This window comes from Pipra filicauda, unplaced genomic scaffold (genome assembly GCF_003945595.2).
Source record: "Pipra filicauda isolate LSUMZ 115617 unplaced genomic scaffold, ASM394559v2 scaffold36_size6622888_pilon, whole genome shotgun sequence".
Classification (NCBI taxonomy): Eukaryota; Metazoa; Chordata; class Aves; order Passeriformes; family Pipridae; genus Pipra; species Pipra filicauda.
The window spans coordinates 4,315,858-4,335,347 of NW_024104498.1; the positions used below are offsets into that span (position 1 = coordinate 4,315,858).

Below are 19,490 nucleotides of genomic sequence, written 5' to 3' on the forward strand. Positions count from 1 at the left end.
AACCTAATCCTCTAAAGCAAGTTGCCCAGCACTCTGGAGCAGCCCTGCTCCAACATTCCAGGGTGTACAAAGAAAATAAGAAAAAAATTCAGCTTGGTATGGAAGTAAATCTCCCGCTTCACAACTGTAAACTGTGAAGAAACACATATTAAATATCCTGGAAAATCCTGCAAAATTTTCAGATATTCTGTTTTTACAGGAGCACACATGAGTTACAATATTTGTAGAAAAGGCCAAAAGGTATTCAAGACCCATATAAATAGACCTGTACTTCTCAAACTCACTCTGCAGAAGGAAGAGATTGCCAGCTTCAACTCTCAATGCATTCATTCCAGTGGTGAAAATAAGAAGTAATAAAATGAGATAGACAGAGCCTCCAACAGTTTTGTCCTAAGGAACAAGTATCTCGACTTGTTAAACAAACCTTGTAATTATTTCACATCTTACTAAATGCTTTAATCTGTCACCAACGCAAAAACCCAACAAGCGTTTCATAGTTCTGACCAGGCTCCTGGGTTTTTTCTCCTCACTATAGGACAAGCCTTTTGCAAAAACTGAATGCAAGACCCCTGAGGAGCATACGGGAACAGAACCACCAAATGTCTGGTTGCCATCTGTTCTACCCATTTACTCTCCCAATATGTAAATAAACGTCAGCGAGCGCAGGGACCAGTGAAACACACGGTTGCTCTGTAAAGCCCACATTTCTGCCTCTCCTCCTGATGAGCAGAGCAGTGGCCTCAGAAGCACGCTGAGAATACACCATGAAAGGCTCTTTTGGGACTTGACAGCCTCCCCTTTGAAACACCACCCCCCTCATAAATAAAGCCCTCACTGTCTAATGGATGCACTTTTTTTTCCCAGTGTACAACTCCTGAACGAATAAACTAATGGCTGAATGAAAAAATAAACCGTCCTAGAACCTTCGCAGAAGTGTGTGTTTTTCTTTACGTTTTTGGGGTGGGTGTAGAAGAAAGAAAATAAATGGTAGAGCTTGTGGGTTTTTTACATATACACATGCCAAATAAATACAGTGCACCTTTCCCAACAAGCCACGGATACAAAGAAGAGAAGCACGCACTTACTACATGCACTCATGTGCTAACAAGGGGTATGTGAACATACTTGACTTCATGAATTATGCAAACACCTAAGTACACACACACACACATCTCTTAATGAAATACATGTAACAATGATTACATCAACCCCAAACTATTAAACAAACAGACGATAAGAATCAACATGAACTGATTAAAAAAACCCCAGCAAGCACACACCCCAAGCAGAACGACTGCAAAGGAAGAAAAACGCACGCACAAATGCACTCTCAACACCCATTACAACCCGGGGCAGGACAAGGGAAGGGGCTTAACTCAAGGAGGACCATCTCATGGATGGGGCATGAAACAAATGCTTGGAATTTCTGGCATTTTCCTGCTCTGCCAAACTTCATTCGTGCCGTTTTGTCTACTGCTTCTATGACAAAGAGGAGCCCTCGTCACAGACCGGGGGGCTCTACCCCTGAAGCTGCTGTACAGAGCAGGTGGAAATGCCATCAAGCATCATAAGTGAACAGCAAATGACTTTGGGTTTGGGAACACAGGAAAACACTGCAGTGCTACTCACATGGAGGCAGCAGCCACACAGAGCCATGAGAAAGACAAGGAGAATACGATGCTCCTTGGTAGAGTCACCTCGGGCCTCAGTAATCCCTTTTAACCTCAGATTCACAATTTACTCATTCAAATTCAAAATTTAGACTCGGTTACTGATCAGTGGAGAAAAATGGGGTCCTGTAGAGATCATCCCACCTATGATCCGAGTTTCAAGGAGATACTTCTCCATCCCTACTGACTTCATGAGTTATTGGAGTTCTGGGCTTCCAATCCAGTGATCACTCAACACAGAGAGTTCAGTCAAGTCAAGTACAGGCACATGGCACTTAAGGCCCCCAAATCTCCACTCTACCCTTCCAACACTGGCTAACAGGACTTCACCATCAAATGTTTCTGACTCGTAAAATGGTCAGATGTTATGAAATAACTGACGTAGTTGATCTGGATAAATACAACAGTGTAACATAAAACATCAAGAGATTAATACAGAATAGAGAAAACAGTGAAGAAAAAACACTGAAAACCAACATGTCAACAATTATACTAAACCAAGCACAGTATGGAAAATCTACACAAAAACAAGACTAAAAAGCAGAATGTTTCAAGAACTCAGTTCAAGACAACCGATTTAAAAATAGAAAACATGTTTTCAATGGAACTAATTCATACCACAGATCAAAAGATGGATGCAATTATATGGTGTAATATACCAGCATAAATAAAAAGCCTTGGACTTTCTCACACCCTGCATACAAAGGCAATGCTAAAAACCCTTTTATATTCAGGAATTATTGCTGGAGCCCTTATGATCAAACAGGAGATGTCAAGGTTACCACAGACAGCTGGCAGCAAATGACAAATTTTTAGTGGTGTTCACTATGCTTTTTCTATCAAGTTTAGACAAGGGCAGGACCTCATAGCCTAAACTGCTGATGGCCTTAAAAACAGCAGACTAGAAAATGAGAAAACATGTGTTGCAAGGAAGCCTCTAATATGATCGAAATCAGCCTCAAGAGAAAGAGGAAGACAAATGTCAGACTGCATTATAAGCAGAAAAGAAGCAGGACATCCACAAGCAGTAGAACCGGCTCCTAACAGAACTGAAAATGGACAAAACACTGAAGTTAAAGGCTAAAAACTTCCAGTTGCAAATTATTACAGCTGAGACTTTGACAGGAAAAGAAAGAAAATCAAGAGATTAGACTGTTCCTACACTCAGCTTAAGTTAACACATGCACAAACAGAGAACTTTGCATCACTTCCTGTGGTGTCACCATACAAAGAAGGGAGAGAGGAACAAGTTATAATTACTGCTGGAATTAAGACTGAGTTTTATACACAATAGCCTGGAACTTCACCCACATGTTGCATTAACAGTGGGTTTGTGTGTAATGCTTTTTATTATTCTAAAGAGTGGAAAGGGAAAGAACAGTTTGGCTGTGGGCAAGCATTTTGATTGCTTGTTAGCATGCTCCAGGCAAAGCCAAAGCTACCTCACAGCAATTGCATTACTCACCACTCTTCAGATCAGAAACTTACATCCAAAGCTTTAGAGAATCCCTTTTTATCTCAGTCTCCATTAAGAGCCCTCCAATTTCCACACCTGTGACCTCTTTGAAGCTCTATGGCTGTTGCTGTAACTGGAGCAGGGAACCTCATTTAGTTTTTGATGTCTGTAGGATCTTGTTAGCTACCAACTGACATGGCTGCCTTTGGCTGGGAATTCCCACTCTGCTTTTGTAATGTCCTTGATAGCAAGATTCAGAAGAAAATCATGATTTAGTACTTTGTTAGCAGACATGAAGCATTTACCCACTCTGCTCTCACCTTGCAGCAGAGCAAGTTTGCTGTAGACCAGCACCTTCATAACTCTTCTGATAAAGAACAGTTGAGGCACAGAATGTCCCTCAAACCAAAATCCAGCATCAACCTCTCCTCATTAAAAGATGGAAGAAACCTTTTTTCCTTAAAGACAGTGTGCAATGTGAAAGAGGCTTCTTAGAGGCTTCTTTTTCCCTTCTTTAAAAAAGAGAAAACAGAAAAGTCTAATGTGGGAGCCAAGGGAGTCTCTTCTAATTTCTTGGATGGCCCTGAATTCATCGGTTGAGGATATCTTAAGGCAATGTGAATGCCTTCACACACGTAACCTGTCAGCATCACTGTTTATCTTCTCAAAGAAAGTTGGAAGAAAGATGCCAGAAGCTGGGGAGGAGACTTAACCCCAGTCCCATCATATGGCTCATCCTATGCGTTGTATCAGATGGGATCATACAATGAAAACACCATTTTAGGCTATCTTTGTATCTCAAGAGCTACCATCCAAAATCAATATTTTTTAATTTACATACATATAAGCTAGGAACAGGAAAGATATTCAAGCCTGGAAGGCATCCTGTCTCCTCCCAGAAGGAAGTCTTATTACCTATGCTCAAACTGACACGTGGGGTGGAAAAGGGTAATTTACAGTTCTCAGCAACCAAACCCAGAAGTTTAGAGAGGAACACAAGTTTGTAAACTTATAAAGGATGTTTTCAAAGCAGGACATCGATATTATGACACTTACTGAACTGTGAAACTTCTAGTCTGGAACAGAAGTTTTGCAATCCACCTTGTCCTCTGGTGTCAACAAATTCAATTTTGTTCTATTTATGCAGTACTCCAAAAATAATTTTTCCAGCTTTCTCCTTCAACCACATCACCCTTCTTCACTGGTTCCACTTTCTACGAGTTGTTTACCCTCCTTTAATAGCCCATCCCTTCCACTTGTCTTGCACTTAGGAAATCTACCTCAAATCAATACAGGATGCCAGCTCTACTACCTATTTGTATCTTCTAAAGAATGTTGGCTTTAGGCTCTGCTGTCTTTTTCTCTTTTTCTATTTTAATAAAAGAAATCTGCTACCCTTACACTTGCAGAACACTGACAATTGTCAGGCTATCAGCACACTGGGGCACTGGACTGACACATTTCATGCTGTCTCACTGGGCTCTCTCATTTGCCCGAGATCAAGAGTCACCTCCCGAGTTTACATCCAGATCCTGAGTATCCCACAGAGGAGACTGCTTTTCCCATCTAAAGGCATCCAGAAAGCGTGCACCAACGGCACAAGAACTGTGCCTGCTCAGGGAAGCACCCCAGAACCCAGACCCCAAATTTGCCAGTTCATGGAGCCTGGCAAGCTAAATTCTCCCCTGGCTCAAAGCAGTGCACGAAGAGATCCCTCCTTCCCAGGCAGAAGAAATGCAGAAACAAATGGCGCTCTCCTCGTCACTCCCATTCCTGGAAGGCAGGTTTCCAGGACTACCTGGATGGCAGCACTACCAGACCTGCTGTGCAGCTGATCTTGGACTCTGCCTCATATGAGCAGAAAGGAGAACGCGGCAGTCGGGCTCCAACCTCAACAGCAGCAGCGCAGCAGGATTGCTGCCAAAGCCCAGAGCTCAAGCCCAGGCTTAACACTTAATGTAAGCAGAGCCTTAGGCAGTCAGGTGCTGTAGTCATACACACAATAATAATAAAAAGTAGTCCTGAAGGAGCTCAACCGGCTCAACTTATTGAAGGGAAAGAAGGGCTTTGCCCACAGTCTGCAATCACCTGGGCTGCAGATCTCTCAGCAACACAACAAAAAGCAGGCACGACGGGATTCAGGGGCTGAGAATCAGTGTTCAGTGTAGGAATAAAACACCAAGTGGTTTAAAAGGATGAATAAGTATAACCTGGAATAAAATATCAAAGTATGTAATAGACTATTCATACGTACTGGTAGACGAAGAAACTCTTGCTCTATTTCAGATACACTTTCACTAAGTCATCCATAAGTTTTGGGGCTAACAGCCCTAATTACTGGGTGCAAATTCCCATACAGACTAGAGGATCATAATAGTTCCTTGCAGTCTCAAGCCAAACAGCAAATGAAAACCAAAACATATACAGCATGTGTCCTCCGGAATCATTCTGCCATCCTGCAGCTAGTATCAGCACGATCTTAAATTAAAAAAAATGGTGTGAAACTCTTTCCAAGGTCAAAACAAGTCATTACACAACACCCAGTTTCAACTCTGCTTCAAAAGAAAACCCAGACTGATGTGTTCTGCAAAGCTCAGTGGCACTGTTACTGCCCGCAGCCTGCACAGGAGTGACAACCACCTGAGGGAAACCCCATTAGCTTTGTTCAAATGTTGGGGTTTTTTTCCTATAAAAACTAATCATGCTATATTAAATAAAAGCACTGTTATGAACTGTAGATTCCTATTCCATTCTCCACACAATATCCCACCTTCTCCTCCTAGCACCTCTCCAGTTTTTCCAGTGATATTTGGTCTGCAGCAACTGCTGTTGTAAGAAAAACGTTACAAAGACACCAAGACCTCCACTGCTTTTTGCAGCACTATGAGTCTACATCCAGAATTTTCACCATCTTCCCAAAGGAGCAAACAGAATTTATACTACAGAGGAATGCCTAAATTCACTTCAAGAAAATCTGAACTCACATTTGTTTTTCCCTTTTCAGCACAGAACAAAGGAAAAATGAGATAACCTATGTGGGTTTCCCACATAACGTGACAAAAATGCAAAATTTAATTCCAGGCATCCCACAAGTCCACTGATCTTCACCATGGCTTTCACCAAATTAAACGGTGACAGACAACCAGTGCTGAGCAAAGTGACACCCTTTGGGACAGCCTGTGCTGCTCACAGCACCACATTCCTGTTATCAGTGTTACACTGCTGTACCAGGCTGCAAAACCAGACACAGGGAAAAACCCTCTCCAGCACAGTCACTCCACGGGCTGACTTTTGGCATCTACTCCCTCCCACATTCCCCAGTAACTGGAACTATGTACTTAGGTTAACACACGCAACTGTGTTTGATCTAAACAATTCCATTTTCTCTTTCCAGGCACGAATACTCACTGAGGAATACCGCCTGCAAGGAGGCTACTTGTACATTTTTCTGGAATAACGTTCTTTCCTTGCTGTCCACAGCCCTTTTTTACTTTGTTTCTAGCCTGCATGATTTCTACTCCTGTATTTTCCCCATGTTTGGGTCTTAACAGATCTTCTCTCATAGGAGGTTGGGGCTTTTCCTGGCAGTTGTGGGCATTACAGCTGTCACAATGTCGTGATTTAAACACGGTAAGTTATTTACATAAGGCAGCTGTATATACTTTAAATAGGGAAAATGAAGGATGGTTTACCAAAATGAGCACTGCTATTTACTCCCCCAAAATGAAAACTAGTAGTAGCTCACAAAAACAGGAAAATATTTTTACCAGGACACTTTTAAACAAATTACTTCAGCTATATACATATGCAAAGGGCTTGCTAAGTCTGCAACTAGAATAGGCTGAATTTGTGTAATTCATCAGAAACCCCACAGGGTCTAAATGAAAACACGCACTGTAATACAGGAGATATGCTGACCATTAACTTCTACATGGGAACCAGAGGCACTGGTTAACATAAGGAGCACAGGCCTGGAGTTCCCAGGAGCATGAAAAGGATAAGGACATGCAGTGGGAGACACAACAATTAAAACTGACAGGCATCTCAGGTCTGTCAATGACTCTTCTTGCAAAACACCTCAGGTTTTTGCCTGCCTGTATGATGGAAGGCGTCCTCTTTAGCTGACAGTGTTCAGAATAGCAAATGCCCTAATAATCATTCTTGATCCAACCTTCAGAGCTAATTGCCTTATTCAAATTTCTGATGGTTTAGCCATTATCCACAGTAAACCTGGGCAGCGAAATAATTTAATTAGCTACATTCTTATAAAGCTGGGTAAGATTAAAAAAAACAAACCCAACAAAACGAGCAAACAAACAAAAACCCCCAACAACTGCTGGATTCTTTAACTCTTACCCTGCCAGGAAAAATAATCATCAGAGGAAAGTCCTGAACACATTCATCAAGCACAGAGTCAGGCAGTGCTGTATCATTCCCCACAGCAATACAGCCAGCCTGAGCACCTGCCAGTTTAGCTGCTTTCTACTAAGACAATCAGCTGTGCTTTGTGAATAGGACTTGGGCATCCAAGCTGTAATAAATTTTGTCTGGTGTCTTCAGTGCGGTAGCTTTCTATAACAGGCAGAGAGGGAAACAAGATGGTCCATATCCTGTGAGCTGCCATCTGATATATCTCCTTTTCCCACTAACGACATTGTGAAAGGCAAAATCAGAAAAACCAGCAGGACAGTAATTTTTATTTGTGTTTTAAACACTTAAATAAACAATATTTGCTGTCAGGTGTGCTCGAAAAAAATGATTAAATCCTTTTTACTATTTCAAAATAGATGAATATTTAGTTCAGTCTTGCTCATATACAGAGAGAGATCTTGCCTCTTCCAAATGATGAATTTAATTTAGTTTTTTTATTTCCACTGACAGTACAAAAAAAAAAAATAAAAATCACCCTATATTACAGGGACTTAAGTTTTTCTTTCCATGCTCACCAAACTCTGCTCAGTCGTACCAAAAGGACTCAGATTCCATCTTCCAGCCGTTACAGCAAGCTTACTTACATCATGTGTTTGGAAAGGAGATTTTTCAGCAGAGGAAGCGAAGCGCTTAGCCATGCCCGCCAAGACTCCACGGATCAGTGACCCTCAGCAGCATCCAGACCACCACCGTGACATCACACTTTCCACAACATGGCTCCCAAAGATGCACATACCAAGAGAATCTGGAGTTTCAATCTCTGTTTATTTGTTCAAAGGAAGTTGGTTTTTCTTCTTCTTCTTTTTTCTGGTAGCTTTTTAGGGTTTGTTTTGCTTTGCTTTTTAAGAGCTGTATTGCTTTCTAATCTTGCTTTTTGAAACTGGGAAAACCAGGTGGACCACCTGAGATTAAATGCTTCACACACAGGCACTCACCAGTGATAGCAGCAGAAGACAAGCTGATTAATTCACACCATATTAGTCAGGGCTTCCATTAACCCAACTGAGGGCTCATCAAGGAAGGAAAATATGAAATTGTTCCATTGCTGTTACTCTGCTGGAATGCCACATTTTAATCACTGGCTGGAGTATACTGAGCTGAGTGACACAAGGGAGAGAAATGCTTAACAGAAGATGAAAATAATACAGACTCAGTACAAATGCTTGATCCAGGCACACCCAATCCACCTCCTGCTTCAGCCCGAAACAGGGCTTCATGATTTAACCAGGTCTCTCAACCTGCTGCCTGGAGAGGCCCCAGCCTGGGAGGTGGTGCCAGACAGCAGCTGTGTGGGTCTGGTAAAATTCAGCACAGGAAACAAATATTAGAGATGCCTAAATTTCAGAGGAACTCATTTGTAAACTACAGTGACACCCCTTACCATTTATTTTTTTCACCAACAATCTACAATCCACAAAAATGGCTGCAGCAGCCTGATGGTACAAGCAGAGGGTCACAGAAACACAGTTCTCAAAGGAGTTTACTAAGTCAGAGTTTTGCCTCTTGCCATTCCAGTGATCAAATTCCTTAGTTCATTTAAAAACAAAAGTACAAAAACAAAACAGATTCTCACTCTAGGATTTTTGGCTTGATTACTCCTGGAAGACTCTCTCACAATCCTATTCTGGTCTGATTAAAACCTTTCTGTAGTTTTCAGGCTATGTTTTCTCATAGCAAATTTAAACACAATTATATTTCACTCTGAATATCTTATCTCCTTTTCTAGTGTTTGTCCCACATTTGATACATTTGAGTTCCACACCTGTTCAGTAATCCTGGCAAAAAAAACTTCTCAAGCTTTAAGAAACAGTATTAATTTCTGATCTCTACCATAAAAAATACCTGATACATTCTAGTCTTGCACTTACCTTTCTTTCCTCCATCAGAGTGGCTGCTCACCAGCTCCCTATTTCAACTACTACATTCTGAGATATTGTAATTTACTCCTGGGCTCCTATTATAAATTTCTTGTTTCTAACCCCCAAAATCATGAGTTCTGTGTTACTACCCAAAGTCTATGTGCTATAACATGATGGTTCATGAGACATATATTTTGCATACTGGTCCTGTAAATTATCCAGAGGAGGTCTACTAAACTGCAAGAGAAGACCTTTAAGAACGGTATTAGAAGTCAAATAAATGAAGACACATATCTGGACTGAAGAAGTCACAGAGGAACACACTGGAGGTAATAATCCCACTAAAAAGCCCCAAAGGATGTACCAGAAGACTTTAAAATATGACTTGAAAAAAGTGTGTCCACTGTTACAGACACCTGTTACAGAGGAAAAGCCTCCCTAAGCGAGCCAGGAGATTTCATCACATAAATTTCAAGAAACATGAAAATAAGTTCACTTTTAAAAAGGTTACTCCCCACAATAATGAAAAAATATCACCACTGAAAGGCAAGCGGCCTACAAAACAAAACTGCATCATCTCCTACCCCAGTCTGCAGCAGACAGCACTCATATCTCTTCCCTTGCTAGGAAGTGTATCAGGTATCACCACAAACTGTCAAGGCTTTTACCCATTTCCCTATTACTCAGATTCAACTCACCTGAAGGCTCCAGCCAGTGCTGCTTACCAATGAAAATCAGAAACAAGAAATACTGATAGTTATTGAGGAGAAAGCAATTCTACACGATTTTAAAGAAAAGCCACAGCTCTTACACTGACCCCCTTCCACAGTGCTCTGGGCAATTAACAAGCTTAGGATGCTAAATAAAAATAAATAAAAACACAATCATGGACGTTATTAAATTACACCTTAGCACCTGCTGTGTCCACCTGCAACACCATCCTTAGTTTACAGTGGCTTGATCAATGTACTGTTTTACTAAAAATGCCAAACTGATCACATTTAAAACCTCCTCAGTCTTGAAGCAGTATGTGTGAGGAAATTTGAAGACAAATCCAGAGCAAGATTAGTGTTTTCTCATCATCTGTGGAAGAGGTATGGAGTTAATTGTTCATGCTCAGGGCTAGATTAAGCCATCCTTACATTCAAATGGTTTGCTCTTTTGTCCCTAATGAGAGTTCACCCTTTAAAGAACCCAACTCTTAAGAAAGCAAATTATTTCTTCCCCTGTACAGATTCTCCAGGCTGCTTAGCAAAGCATGCAGAGGCAACATGCCTCCCATGCCTGTAATGGCTGAAACAGTGACCATAACAGCCTGAGTGGTGAAGCAGGAAAGATATTTAAAGAGAGCAGAATCAGAAAGTGATAGGAAAAAAAAATCTGGATGTGGAAAATGAGATTTCATGAAGGAAAGTTTGATTTACATTTCATACAAAAAGAATTTTTTACACCTATGCTAACTACTTTTTTTTCCCCCAAAACATTTCCTGACAGGTCAAGAATATTCTTTAATGCAAATAATAGTTTAAGACACAAGCAAATTGTCTCCACCAAAGCAGGAGACTAAAACATGCCCTATAGAGACAAATGAAAGCACAGATTCTGCCCTAAAGAGCTCCCAGTCTGCCTTAACTAACGTACATTGGACAAGGTAGTATTTACATATTACAGACTTAGAGATGACTTTGTCATTTAATATATAAAAATAATTTTCTGAAGTTTCAAAGTAATTATTGACAATGATTCTTGAAAAGAGACATAAATTGGGTGAGAGTTCTGCTTTAACAGATTTGGAACCTAAGGGTGCAACTGCTTGATTCATAGCTTGTTACAACCCATCAGAATTGCTTGGTTTATCATAACTGTTTATTGTCCTAGACAGATTTAGTGAAAGGGTTTTTCCACTACTTTGCAGTTTTTCAAATGCTGACAGTCATGCAGTCAAATAAATCCATGGCAGTGCCTCTTTTTGTGTCCTGTAAGTCTTGCTGGACCTGTCTCACTTCCACGTGGCAGGTGGGGCAATAACGCGAAAGGCACTGAAGTTTTCACTAAGTAAATCACTTCAGAATTACTGTATTATAATTGTATGTGTGAACAACTGAAAGAAAACTGAAGTCAGAAGGCATTTGAAATAAATAAAATCAATGTTCCTGTAATGAATTGACTCAGCTACAGGAGCAGACTGTCATCTTCCAAAATACATTAAATTCCTCTATACACCACGCTCTTGCCAAGGCCCCGTGTGGAACAGGGGAGCTTTCTTCACTCTTCAAGACCAGGGAAGATTGTCAATCCAAACCTGGAGGCACAAAGACTGGCTTATTTCTCTGTCTAAGCTAGAACATGAGGTGACAAAGACCAGTAAACACCACTATGGTGGTAAAGCTGCAGTTCAACAAGAGCATTGTTGTACCATCAACTGTGAGTCTACACAGTCTATGTTCCACCACTTCCAATCCTACAAATAAACAATAAAAGAATTAAGCCTTTACAGCTTTATTTTCATTTTCATATTTTGAAAAGCCATTCATTAGCAGTCCTGTAAAAGATGAGCAGAAAACTAGGAACTTAAAGGGCCAAAATGATAAAACTGACAGTGATATTAAAAGTATACCAAAAAACAAAGACTGGACATTAAAATGATACCCATGGAAACTGTCATAATGCACAAAGACTATAGCAGGATCCTGAAACCAACTGCATTTCAGGGTAATGATGGGATTGTCCACAGGAGAGCAATTAAAGGATCTGATCAATAGCTGTCACAAAGTTCTTAAACAAACTGTTTTCATCTCTCTGTATAAAACAAAACATTTCAGAAATATATTAATAAGCCCTATACCCACTTTTTGCTTTTTGACAACATAATTGTAAGTGCTGCACTTAGTGTAAAACATTGATGTGTCAGCTTCCAGTACTGGTACAAACCTCTTAAATGATCCCAGGTAAATACCACTTCACCTTGTTATGCCTCAGTTCTCAGTCACAGAGGTGTGAGGACAAACTGTTTAATGGTGTTTGCTATTCAGACCCCAGAACTCAATGTTTAATAAAACCAAACCAAGTAAGTCAATTAAAGAACTACTGGTAAAGAACAGGCCAGACTGACATCCAGGCCTAGGAACCCAGAATGTTAAACTTACAGGACCAAGTATTCTGTTGTTCCATTACTTCTCAAGCAGGTGCCTTTAGGAATCAAGTTTAGCATAATATTTTTATTGTATGCAAGATCCAAGAAAAGGATACATTCAGACTTGTAATGAACATAAAAACCCTAATGAAGCTGCTACCTTGTCAATCAGGTGTAGGCTGAGACAGCCAAAAATAACAGGAAGAGTTCCAATAGAGCAAAGAACATGCATCTACTATATCAACTCTTGAAGCAAAGATGTCAAAAACATTCCTGTGTGTGCGGAGTGGGAGAACAGCAAACAGAAACTTGAACAGGCTTCCTTTGCTCTCGTGAACTTCTGAACAACCAGGAAAGAGAAAGACTGGCAGAGTCAGCTGCTTGCTACTATGAATGAACAGTCAGTCTTACCTGCCCCCAAAAACACCAGCACCAAAAAGGGATAAAACAACAACACAAACTACGTTCCCTTAGTCCTTACAGGTTTTGCACGTGCCTGCTCTCATGATACTACTGAATGCAATTCTGCAAGTCTAATCTTTTGACATCTAATCTTTAAATTATAAAGCTTCATTAACCAAGGTGCAACACAACTAAAAGGCCAGAAACTGCAGGCACAGCAAGCAGCAATGCTGCACCAGTTGGAATCCCTCAGTCAAATGCTAGACAAGGCAGCAAGTCATGAGATGTTATGCTTTAGAGTGCTTTAATGCACACCTCAGAATTTGTGATCAGCAGTTCAGCTACCCTTTGACACATTTCTTACTGTGCATTTATAACCTTGGCTTTACTCCCTGTCACTTGCATTGCACACAAGCAAGTTGTCTATACTGTGCCACATTACCTCACTTTCATTGAGCATACTTGCTCTTCTGTCTGTGGGCAATTAACTCAATTTGCAACAACTAAGTTTCAGCAACCAGTTTAAAACTTCTCATCAGACTTTTCACATGGGTTGCAAAAAGCCTGCTAGCAAACTATGGCCACAAGCAGCAGTTGTTTTCACCAGGGAAACTCATTCTTCAGCGGGATCCCTCTGCCGCTACAGTGCAAACACAGCCAACATACAGCAGCTTTTCAGCTACCTCTGCTGTGGAGTTCTCTCACCTCTATCACACAGGAGAGGGTATACCGTGTAAAAGGTGTACCAGTGGTATGCATTTACTAGAGGAATGACTCCAAAATACACAGTGCAGCAATCTGCTCAAGAACGTAGTATAGACTTCTTTCAAATAAGAGACCACTTTGTCCTCTGTGCCTAAGACAAGCAAGACATGGAATAAAAAGGGCAGAAGCAGCAGCTGCTGTTCATACACAGCATCTGACTTAAGAAAACTTATGTGGTTTTCAGTGCTACCTCACATCTTCTCTAAGCCTTTTTTCTGAAAAATAACCAGAAGATCAACACTGCCGCCTGTGAAGACACAGACTATTTTCTGACTCACACGCACTCTACTTGTTGTCTCCCAGGCCCCCTAAGCAAACCTGCCTGGATTGCCAAAAGGAGGGACACCCAGACAGGCGGGTTCATTGCTGATCAGGCAATAGAACTGTAAGGTCAGGGTCCCATTTTGCAGTGCAGAGGTATTTCCTTACTGCATGCACATGTTTAAAAAACAGTGCCAAACTGCGTCATGACAGAGCACAATTCTCGTGACAGAAACATCCGGTTCAGTTAAACTGATTCTGTTGATTGTGATTTTCGGTTTATATATTCTCTTTGCCCTCGAAATTATTCTAGTCTGTGCATTAATTCCTTGTAGAATCTCTCTCGTTGTGCCACCTACACACCCGTATTTTCCAGGAAATTTCACTTTGTCTCAACTGGAGTCTTTCTCTTGGGAGTACACAGCCTGTTACACTGCAGTTGATTACCTTCAAAAAGAGCCTGAAGACAAAAAGACACCTCAGGACTTAAGCAGCTCATTGATGTTCTGTTGCAACATTTACACAAATAGTCATTTTGGCTAAGATGGCCTAAACAGACAGGGAACAAATCAGAGAGATTAAAGTGTATGACAACAACAAAAACAAAATTCCATCCAGGATCACAGCAAGAGCTCCGAGCAGCATTTCTGCCTTACATGGGAGTGTTTTAATTGTGCAGCTGGAAATTAGAATTCTATAAACTCGTGGTTTTATTCGAACAGCAGCCCTTTATCACATTTGGGCACTGTTTATCGAAGAGCTTACCATATGACCAGGCCAGCAAAAGCATAGGAAAAGCAGAAAACTGAAGCACAGCACAAATCACTGGTCCAACAACACAGGCAAGCCCGTGGCAGGGCCAAGAACTGAAGTTCCTTGGGCATCCTCACATTGCCCAAGCTGAGATAGCAATGAATGTCTGTGCAGAACTACTTCCCCAAGCACTACATGGACAACAGCTCTCACACATTGTATCAAAAAATTGTGTAAACAAATACAACCTTTTAATTACCCTGCTAGAAAGCTAACACTGACTAAGAAGCAGCCAGTGCCCAGGCTGGATCTGCTCCAGCCTTCCTAGCTGTCAATTCCAGCCATTCAGAGTCTTTGTTTGAGTTCCCCCATGAGGTGACCTTTACAAAATTCAGCTCTTCTGAAGATCAGGAAATTTGGTTATGTGCAGTATCATTACATGGGACGCTCTTAAAACACAACAACAAAAATTTATTATAAACAAATAGCTCTCAGTCAAGTTCAATAAAAGACAGCAATACCTTAATTTTCTGGTGAATATGCCTCAGGGAATCTGCTGTACCCATGTCCATGTTGTCACTGATGCACACAAAATCGAGCTTCATTTTTGTGTCCAAGTTTAACATCTTTTGGATTTCCTTCCTTGTAATCACAATGACCTCTAGGACAGAGGAAAGCGAGATGAGACCAAGCAGAAAAAAACCTAAATAATATGATCACAAACAGGACACACTATTTTATTTAGAAAGGCTGATGGAACTGTCAAAACGCTTGAGTAACATGACTGAGTTCCACACTGAACCAAAACCAAGCTCTTTTGGCAGCAGCAACTTTTGAAGAAGGAAATTAAAGTCCTAATGAATATGAAAACAATCTCTCCTGCTTTGTGTGGGTGGAGGTTGTTACTGAAAGTGACACATGCATGTGTGGCATGAATTGTTAGCAAGACAGAACAGAAACTTCTATCCTTAATGAGCAACCTCAAACCATCTGTCCTCAAACAGACCAAGGAGACCCTGCATTAATGTCACCAACACTTCAGAGCTCTGTCTTTTGCTGCCCTGATCCTGTGTAATCCTCTGTGGACAACACCACCAACCACAGCATTACAATACAATGGTTAAGCTATTTCACAGCATCAGCCTGGCAAGAGAGTGGAGTAATATGTGAGCAACAAGCTCATTCCATCTACAAAAGAAAAAGGATAAATGCATATTTGAAGGAAATCAACAGTGGCATGAAAGCATATTTTCCAAAATGAAGAATGTGAGAACAGAAGCTCTGCAAAGAAAAGATTGAGAAAACAAAATGACACGAAACCTTTTCCACCAGCCTCAAGAACGGGAAGGAAAAGCAACAGTCAAAATCCTCCAATTAAAACATCCCACCTCCCAAAAAACTCCAACACCATAACATTGTATTCCATATGGAATTTTAACAGAGCAGTATGGGAAATAATACAGCCCTCAGCCTAAGAAGTTCCTGTGGCAAGATGAAAATACATTAAAAATAAATCTTAATGTATTAATGTATCAGTCAAAACTGCACTCATCCTGAATCTATTAACAGAAGAGAAAGGAACTGTAACCACGAGAATTGTGTGGCAGTTTGTGTGGCCAGAGATATGGGAGGGCTGCTCTCCCACTCCCATACTGGATGCCAACTTGGATTCAAAACAGGCTGAAGAACCCAGAGAAAGGAATTGAAAGCACACCTTGAATTAGACGAAGAATTAACTGATGAAGAGGGAACTGGTGTCAGGTGGAAGTTTTAAGCTCACACTGTTCAGCATTAATCTGGTGAGGTGGGCAATGGTCTCCTCAATATTAGGAGAGATGAAGCACTTGCAATTAGGACAAAAGGGATGCAGTGAATCAGCCTATGGAACACCTACTTATTAACATAAGCTAATATGAGAAACTAAAGCCTTACGTAATACTTAATAAAAATTATGATCCAGGAAAAGAATTCATGCCACTGGACTATTAATGCAGAAATGTACAGCTTGGTCAGGGGGCAGGAGCAAGGGAGGAGCAGGAGGGTGGCAGCTTGCTTACTGAAGCTGAATACATTTACTGAATACAACCCTGCACATCCACGTGTTCACAGGGGAGGGATAAGCTGAAGAGCTGCCTGTGAGAAAGGTCTGACTGCAGCACAGAATCACAGAGTCACAGAATGGTTCAGGTGGGAAGGGACCACAGTGGGTCATCTGGTCCCAACTCCCTGCTCCAGCAGGGTCATCCCAGAGCACATGGCACAGGATCGTGTCCTGACTTTTTCTGAATATCTCCAGTGAAGAAGACTCCACAGCCTCTCTGGGCAGCCTGTTCCAGTGCACAGGCACCTGCACAGTAAAGAAGTTCTTCCTCACGTTCAGGTGGAACTCTCTGTGCTTCAGTTTCTGCCTGTTGCCTCTTGTCCCATTGCTTGGCACCACTGAGCAAAGCCTGGTCCATCCTCTTGTCCCTTCAGACACTGATGAGGTCCCCTCTCAATGCTGAACAGGCCCAGCTCTCTCAGCCTTTCCTCATAAGAGAGATGCTCTAGTCCCTAAATCATCTTTGTTGCTCTCTGCTGGACCTGCTCCAGGAGCTCCATGTCTCTCTTGTCCTGAGGAGCCCAGACCTGGATACAGCTCTCCAGATGCAGCCTCAGTAGGGCTGAGTAGAATAGAGGGGCAGCTACTAGTGGTCAAGAGCATCAAGTGGAAATGGTTATTTCTGAGTAAAGAGCCACACAAAGCACAGTGCTGATTACACAGAAGCTTTTAGCTACCTAAATCTCCACAGTGCAGGATAAAAGTATGATCCTATCAAAAAGAAGGAGACAGGAGGACAGGCAAAGAAAGCTGACATTCAGTGTGCAGATTTCAACAGACAACAAGCAAAGGACAAAAGTTCTTAAGAAAAAAAATAAAAGCAAAGTCTTAAGTTTTCTTGTTTTGTTCCTTCACACTGAAAGAGTAAGAGGCCAATATGGACAATCATGAGCTGATATTTACATCTTCACAGAAAAAAGAAGCAATCAGGACAAAACCCACAGTCTAGGATGAAGTACAGACTGATCACACAGCCAAAAGAGAGGAGCACAAATGGACAAGACCAATACAAACGTGAAAGCACAGAGGCATGAGAAGGTGTCAGGAAGAAGCTTTATAAGAAGCTGGGAGGGCACCACAGAAAGATGTGCTCCACCACTCAAAAGGTAAACAAATACCTAAACCCAGAAAATACTAAAGGACCTCACTAGGTACTAAGCATCACCTTAGTGCCCCTGTGGAACAAGGCCCCCAGGTGAGCAACACAAGTCTGCCCCTTCCCCCTGCCCTGTTCTGGCCAAACCCCAGAGCTTGGCTCTGTGCTGCCACACGGGCTACACGCCTCACACAGAGCAAGTAACCCTGAACTTCAGGCCAGGCTGAAACAACAAACCAGGAGCCATCCCTGGAGGGTTGACACGCTCCTCACACCGCTGTCAGTAATGACTGAGACAGAAATGTGAGAGACTCACGGTCGGCAACCCGGGGAGAGACATCAGAGCCGGGGATCAGAAAATCATTAAGGTAGAAAACACTTCTAAGATTATCAACCCAGCACCACCATCGTGTTCACCATGAAACCATGCGCCATATCCACATGGTGACTCCACCACTTCCCTGAACACCCCATTCAGATGCTTTACAACCCTTTCCCTGAAAAAAAAATTCGTAATATCCAATCTAAACGTCCCCTGATGCAACTTGAGGCCACTTCCTCTCATCCTGTCACTTGTTACCTGGGAGAAGAAACTGATGCCCACCCCACCTTCAGGCAGTGCCCGGCCCTTGGTGGGGAAGAAGAGGGGGAAAAGGGCGCTGGCACAGAGGGCAGGAAGGGACGTGACACACGGGCCAACAGCTTCAGTGCAGAGAAGCGATCTGCTACAGCCCCTGCCCGACAACCAGGGCACCTGCGACACGGCACCACAACAGCGGGGAACAGCCGGGAGCGCCGGCGGTGTCGGGGCCAGCCCTCCCGGCCCCCGCCGTGCCTCACCTTCGAAGCCGGCGCGCTCCAGGAGGTTCAGCGGGTACCAAAGCAGGGGCCGGTTTCCCACCGGGAGCAGCGGCTTCGGGATGCTGGAGGTAAGGTCCGTCATGCGGGAGCCGCCTCCCGCCGCCATCACTACGGCCTGGAACTCCATGGCGCTGCGGAGTGGCACAGAGGGCAGGGCAGGGCCTGGGCGGGACAGGGTCGGTCGGTGCCGCCGGTGCCGCGGCCGCTCCCGGCACTGACAGCGCAGCAATGGCGGCACCACCGCGCTGCGCCTGCGCAAGGACAGCCGAGGGCGTCGATCGCGGGCGAGCGCCGAGAGGATCGATCCGCCTCCTCTCCCGGCGCCGGGCAGCCGCCACCCGGCCAGGGCAGCGAGACGAGCGCCGAGGGAAGGATCCCGCGCTTGCGGAGCGCCGAGTCATGGATCCACGCGCGGGCACGGGGGCGCTCGGCGGGACAGCGCCCCCTGGCGGCAGGAGCAGGGAGTGCGGGGGAGCGGAGGAGGGGAGTTGAGGGTGTTTGGGGGCACTGGGGGGGCACTGGGGGACATTTGGAGTCTGCGTGGGGGCACTGGGGGCATTGAGGGTCTCTGTGAGGGCACTGGGGGCATAGGGGTCTGTGTGGGGGCACTGGGGGCATAGGGGGTCTGTGTGAGGCACTGGGGGCATTGTGGGGCTGTGTGAGGGCACTGGTAGCAGAGTGGGGTGCATTGGGGGCGATCTG

The 19,490-nt window shown here is 43.1% G+C and overlaps 1 protein-coding gene across 1 annotated transcript in view; it reads right to left on the bottom strand.

The window, feature by feature from the left end:
* EIF2B3 (eukaryotic translation initiation factor 2B subunit gamma) overlaps nt 1-18,996 on the bottom strand; it is a 99,925-nt gene extending 80,929 nt beyond the window's left edge. The window contains exons 1-2 of the mRNA XM_027747242.2: nt 18,768-18,996; nt 15,252-15,391 (exon numbers count right to left, since the gene is read on the bottom strand). Coding sequence (XP_027603043.1) covers nt 15,252-15,391; nt 18,768-18,915 — 288 coding nt within the window. The 5' untranslated portion in view covers nt 18,916-18,996. The remainder of the gene's footprint in view (nt 1-15,251; nt 15,392-18,767) is intronic.
* Between the last annotated feature and the right edge of the window lie 494 nt (nt 18,997-19,490).